Here is a 6,708-nt window from a genome sequence, read left to right on the forward strand (position 1 = left end):
CAGGGATGGCTGAGGGGCTTAGACTGACTTGTCTACTGAATTGAATCAGTTATCCTGAAGTCTGTCACTCGTGACTGAGAGGGAGAGAACTTGAGTGAGGTTCTCTCCATTTCAGGGGAAGTGGAAGGATTTCTTCTGAAGAGACAGGTCCACCATCACCTGCCTTGTACTCACTGTGCCAAATGCAAACACTCAAAATGGCTTTATCAGCACTCTCTCTCACACATTTAAGTTTTGGAAAATCAGGAGTGGAGCTTCTGAGGGAATGAGTATGTAGGCAGTTTGGTTTCCATTGCATCTATAGAAAATACCACTTGTAGATTTGGTCCCAAATCTTTCTTGCAAAATGTGATTATTTTACATGCCTTTGAAAGCAGAAGCCTTTATATCCTACTAGGACTTAACACTTCTCTGCTCCCATTGCTCTAGATGAGACTATTGTGCCTCCTGATGTGCCAAGCTACTTGTCCTCACAAGGGACCCTTTCCGAGCGGCAGGAAGCGGCTGTCAGACCGGAGCCCCCGCAGCCCAACGGGCACATAGACACCAACGGTGAGAACCCTTTTCCTTTTTTCTGTAATGCTGCATCTGAACTTGAGGGAGGAAGAAAGCAGAGTACAAAGTACTTCTGTGCTTGTTACGAGTTATCTGAGAGATCTTCATAATGTAATTCCCCAGGTACTGCATTTATGCAGAACAAGGATCTTTCACTTCCCAAAGGGATCCTCTCCCAGTAAGGACAGCATTCCATATGAGCAGGCTGCTTCAGAAGCTGCTCAGTCAGGCCTTAAGGACTATTTTTTTGCTAATTTTGGATTCTTTGGCACCAGAGCTACCCATAGTTAAGCTGTAGTAGAAAATACATTAGCATTATTGCCTGGCCCTGCCTTCAGGCATAGAAATTAAATGCTGGGATTTTACAGTATTTAAACACAGCATATTAGGAAGGTGAAGTTAAGCATTCTGAACTAAGATTCTCCTGAGATTGGTGCACATTGCCTTAAAATTGTCCATTATCTCTGCTGCTATTTTTTTCTCCCTTTCACAGCTTTTACAGTAGAAATGGTCTTATTTCTAATTTGTTAGTATTCACAAGTCATTTAACTTGAGAGCAGATGGTTGTAATCTTTAGCCACATGGTTTGTTTGTTGCAGGTATGTGTCAGACTGATGCTGGAAGGTGTCCAGATGTTGAAGCTCCCACTGTAGGTTGTAGACAGCCAAAGTTGTGTATCAGCTATAATAAAGACACATGGAAAACCGAAGACATGGCTGATGGAATGCTTGTTCCAGATAAGACAGGTACAAAACCCATTAATCTCGAAAGGTATTTCATGTTTGTACAGATCAGAAAGCCCTCCAAGTCAGAGAGCATTAAGAAACTGTTACCTTCAGAAGAAAAAAAAAACCCAGAATGATTCTCAGGTGTGAGCACAGTAAATTTACCTTCTGCTGTTTGCTTTGATCCTCTGTCAAACTGGGATAGTTTGAATTTGAGGAACCATCAGAAAGAGGTGGACCAGAGCTCATGAAAGCCATTCCTTGCAGCTGGCTGATTGGTATTTTGATTTGAGCTATCCCTAAAACGTGAGAGCACTTTCAGACTGAAGATATTATAATTTTTCTTGCTCTTTAAAGGGGCTGTTGACTTCAAAGCTCAGTTTTTTGTTTGTTTTTTTTTCTTTCTCCCCAAATGTAAAGGTTGTTTAGGTCACTACACCTGCCTGTGCTCTTTGCCAGTTTCTTGAGTGTTGCACTCAAACTTTTCTATTTTTAAGATGCAGTTCCTGTTCTCATGCTGTATTGTAACATCCACAGAAAAACAGCCAGTGAAGCAAATTTTCTGTCTAGGAAAAACTGTGAAGTTTAATAATGGAAAGTTGTCGAGTGCTCGCTCTAAGGAAACTTAACTTTCAACATTTAGAAACTCCTTCCTGCTTTGAACTCTGCTCATCTTGTTACTACCACTAACAGTAACAAAACATCTTGAAGTAACAATGGGAGTTGACAGTGACCTCTGTAAAGTAGCAGCACAAAAATAAAGAAGGTAACTTGGTATTTTAAAGCAGGTACAGGAAAGTTCTACTTTGTTTCTATCCTGAATAGAAATACCTGGAAAAGGAAATAAAGGCACAGTTTGTTTAAAAAAAAAAGTAGGGGAAAAAGCCCAAACGTACTAAACCTTATTAACTGGAGCTCCAACTCTGATACCTACAGAGTTCTGAAAAACACAGGTATTTACTGGCCCTGTATAAACCCAAGAAGTGTCCATGTGATTTAGTGAGAGATTCCCACACTGCTGAGGGACAGATGAAGCAAACAGAGCTGCCTTTTCCTTTTGCAAGTCCTGTTCTTCAGTGCTAACACCTTCCAGCTGGTTCATCTCCATTTGTTGCTGTTTCCCTTCCTCCCTGACAGGCTATGGGCTGCCAGTCGTGTGCACGGACTGCAGTGGCAGCACAGACAGCATGAATGTTCATATTTTCCCCAAGGACTCAGAGTTCTACTCTGAGAGCCTTAAGACTATGGATAATACCTACCCAAGTGCACTGAGCAGCAAGGAACACCCCAGGAAGAGGGGTGCAGGCACCAGCCCTCTTTACCCTCAGCCCTGCAACGGGATTGCCAGTGGCAAGAGGATGGAAACTGACGGGACCCTCTACCCCAGCAACCACGACAGAATAGGACCTGTGAGCACCACCAGCCCGCTGCTTGCAGACCAACATGGTACGTGTTCCCTTGGGGAAGTCTCTTCTCCCCAGATACCATAAAATACCATCTAGATTATACCAGAGCCCTGCTTTCTCTCATCAGCTTTTTTAACCTGGCTCAAGGTCATGAATGATAGTGGCATGGGTGGTTTTATGAGGAGCATGGGCAAGCTGAGCATCAGCTAATCACACTGGTTCTTTGGTTTCTTGCAGGGCCTTCACAAGCAGTAACAAAGCCTTCAGAGCTTAACAACCTTAATTTGGTGAGAGCTTCACCGGCAGGAGGGTCATTAAAGCAACTGAACGTGCTTCCTGAAATTTCCCCAAAACTACTGGATTTGCAGAGTGAAGCAGAAGTGAAACAGGCCCTTCTGTCCAACGGCCACACACCCCAGCTCTGTGACTCCCTTCCTGAGGTGAAGCCACCCAACAGATCGCTGGACTGAGAGGACAGGCTGCCATGTGCAAATTAACAAACATGCTATTATGGTTTTTTAATAATTTTTTTTTGCACAGAGTATATAGGCTACTTACTTCTACCTCAAATCTTGAACTGATGACCTGTCAAAGGCAAATAACTGAGGTATGAGAAACAAGCTTGTATGGGGAACAAACTCCTGTTCGAGCGTCATCTGTTTGTATATAGTTTAAAACTTCCCTGAGAAGTATGAAGCATTCAAAAGTTGACTTGCATATGAAGCACATAAATGCAAGGGATTATTGTGTAAAGAGAAAAGTATTTGATACAATTGTACATAAGAGTTTTCATATATAAATATATATATATATAAATATATATATATGTCTTTTACAGAGGCTATTTTAATCTTTAGTGCATGGAAAACTGAGTGAAATTTTACAATTTTGGCAATATTGTTTCAAGTATCAGGTTGCTGTTAAACTTTGTGAGAGAAATAATTCTGGTGCCTTAAATGCATAAGCAGAACTTTTAAAAGCCAGACTGTTCCAAAGGGATTGTCCCCTTTTCATGGAAGTTCCTTTAAATCAAGTATCAATTGGGTTACTTAGCACAAATTTCCTTCCCCTTTGAAATTTATTGTACTTAACACATTTAAACAGAGATCTTAAAAGTATTTCAAATGAACTCGATAGGAAAAAGAACACATGCAGTGAGACATTACATAGCAACCTGATTTTTTTTTTTTCCTGTTGGTGGAAGAACTTAAATTCCATTACTTTTCTAAACTGCATCAAAATTAGGATTTGAACTGTGTGTGATATGAGTGGACCACACAAGAGGCACTAAATAACTCAGCAACAGCGCAGAGCCCCAAAACAACCAGACAAAAAGGCTGTCATGATTAGTGAGCAGTCGTTACCAAAATAAATAATTCATGCAGTAAACTGTGGGGTGGTCTCACATATTGCACCATTCCAAAAAAACATCATGGCAGGAGGCGTTCCCTGGCCATAAATGCTGTTACAGCACAGATCACCTACAGACCTGACTGCAAAAGTTTGCCCTCCCAAATGGATGCAGCTTTACCTGTGCATATAAAGATGAACAGCCTAGCTCTGTTTCGCAGGAATAACCCGTGCCACTATAGTGCATTTTCACACACACCTCACACCACCCGCCCCCCCACCACCCCCCAAATAATAAATATGTTCTGGAGGGGGCTTGAAACCATAGAGCTGTTTTGACAACAAAACTAAAATTGTACTCCTAAGCTGACAGCTGTACTGTTAATTCCTCTGGTACTTCTTTTTTTTCCTGCAACACAATATTCTGCTTTCTTGTTGAACACCATTACCCCCCTCTGCAGCCAGAGAATACCTGCTTCAAATGAATTCTGCTGCTTTGTGGAACAATTCTAGGCTATTCAGAAAGGTACTCACTTTGAAGTGAAACTATAGTTGGAAGTCTGTTAAATGGAAATGCCCCAGGTATTTTTATGTGGTCTTTTAAGTTCATCCATGAATAAGGGGGCAAAGAAATGCCCATGTTGGTCAAACACATATTCGTCACTTGTAACTTCACTACGATGCTTTTTTATTTATACAAAGGCTGCTTTCTGTTGGTGTTGGTACCTGTGGATGGAGGACTCCCTTCCAGTTACTTGTAATTTGAGTTCTGCTAACATGAGGTTGCTAACTCTGGTGATGACTACTTTGGGGAAAGGTTTATTTGGGGTTTTGTTACTTTTTTCTTTAGAAGCAACTCAAATGCCAGTTCCACTGAAGCTGAGTATGGTGGAAATCCACCTTTGCTAGTACCATGGCTCAGAACAAGCACCAGAAATAAGGACAGAAACTGGTCAGATCCATCACCTGGGGATCTGAGTACTAGTGTCCTATCCAGCCTTACCTTGAGGAGCAACCACCTCCTGTGAGGGAAAGACCTCTGGCTATTGCCCAGTAGCTGGTGAGTTTCACTGTAGACTGTCCAGCTGACCCTGATAGAGCAAGGCATAATTCAGCCTGTACCTGTCTGTATCAGCTCCTGACTATGGACACATTTGCACTTTGAGACAGGTGGCGGATTATGGAGTGAGGGGGACTTCTTGCAAGGACAGGTGGTGATGGGATGAGGAGGAATGGTTTCCAGCTGAAAGACAGCGGATTAGATTAGATCAGATTTTTAGGAAGAAATCCTTTTCTAGAAGTGTGCAAGGACAGGTTGGATGGGGCTTGGGGCAGCCTGGTTTAGTGGAAGGTGTCTAGTTCATCAAGGCCCCTTCCAGCCCAAACCCTTCCGTGATTCTGAGTGCCAAGTTTATTTAAAGCAAAGGAAATGGATGTTAAAAGATTATAAACTGAGCATAATTTTCCTTTCACTCAAAGGAAAAGTATGTTTCAGAACTGACTTGCAAGGTGAAAACAGTGGAACTGGGGAGATGGGAATCGTTTAATGGACTAATTTTGCTGGCAGAAATGTCATCACCATTGCAGATACAAAGCATATTTGCCACATTAACATTTGAAAATAATGTTTCAGAATAAAGTTAACTGCCTAATGTTATGACTTCCACTAAATATGTGAATTTGCTGCTTCTAAGAGGCAATGTGAAAGAGGAAGTATTACTTTTGTGTACAAAGTTATTTATTTATTAGAAAATTTGGTACAATGTTGTACATTGAAAAACATGTAAGATATTGAAGTGTCTAACAAATGGCATTGAAGTGTCTTTAATAAAGGTTCATTTATAATATTACAGCTGTTTTGTTGAGAGTGAGCTTTTGGGAGTTTCAGTTGAAAATTAAATAAAATTCTAATCCATTGCTTTACTCCTTTCTGTCTTTCTCTGATGAAAACACAGACTGCCTGCCAAAATACCTACTCCTGAAATTCTAATTTAACACAAGATACTGTAGATCAGCATGAGACACTGGCAACCTGGCTTGTGGATAGGGTTGAATTTGGGGGCTGTACTGAAAGATGCAATAAAGAATTTATAAGAAATACATTTCTAATGTATCAACTTGCTTAAGTATCTGGCAAGTACCCTTATCTTGGCACTGAGAATGGAACAGAGGGGGTGTGTGCACGTGTGTGTAAGTATGTAAGAAAAATGGAGCCAGGACAGCACGAGGCTCAGCTACAGTTGTGAACACCTCTGACTTTCTCCAACCAAACCCCACCCTGTATGGAAATTCCAGAGGCAGCTGGAATTCTTGCTTTAACTAAGAATTGCAAATCAGTTTCTGGATATTAAAAAACCCCATGTATTTCCTCCTCCAAATTAAAACTTTGGGTAAAAAGCAGGTTTTCTGAGACTATGCTGATAAATCCCTTAACACACATAGGCGATAAAATATTTTAAAATTAAAAATTAAGAGCCTTTAAGAGGCTGGTACCTCATCTTAAGATTCAAGCTTTGTTATTCCACATTAGCCCAAGTAATGGGCTAAAATTAATTTTTCAAGTTTTGGTAAACTTGAAATAAACTTTGCTTAAATTCAAGGCAAACAGGCAGTACGAGAAATTAAAAAACAACCCACCATATTTTTAAAGCTTTCTCCCCTGTTGTCCTGTA

The 6,708-nt window shown here is 40.9% G+C and overlaps 1 protein-coding gene across 1 annotated transcript in view; it reads left to right on the forward strand.

Annotated features, from left to right (window-relative positions):
• The window catches only part of LRIG1 (leucine-rich repeats and immunoglobulin-like domains 1), a 195,501-nt gene extending 192,345 nt beyond the window's left edge, over window positions 1-3,156 (forward strand). The window contains 4 exon segments of the mRNA XM_009996944.1: window positions 430-552; window positions 1,116-1,301; window positions 2,418-2,726; window positions 2,924-3,156. Coding sequence (XP_009995246.1) covers window positions 430-552; window positions 1,116-1,301; window positions 2,418-2,726; window positions 2,924-3,156 — 851 coding nt within the window.
• The last annotated feature ends 3,552 nt before the right edge of the window (window positions 3,157-6,708 follow it).

This window comes from Chaetura pelagica, unplaced genomic scaffold (assembly GCF_000747805.2).
Source record: "Chaetura pelagica isolate M959 unplaced genomic scaffold, ChaPel_1.0 scaffold24, whole genome shotgun sequence".
Taxonomy (NCBI): Eukaryota; Metazoa; Chordata; class Aves; order Apodiformes; family Apodidae; genus Chaetura; species Chaetura pelagica.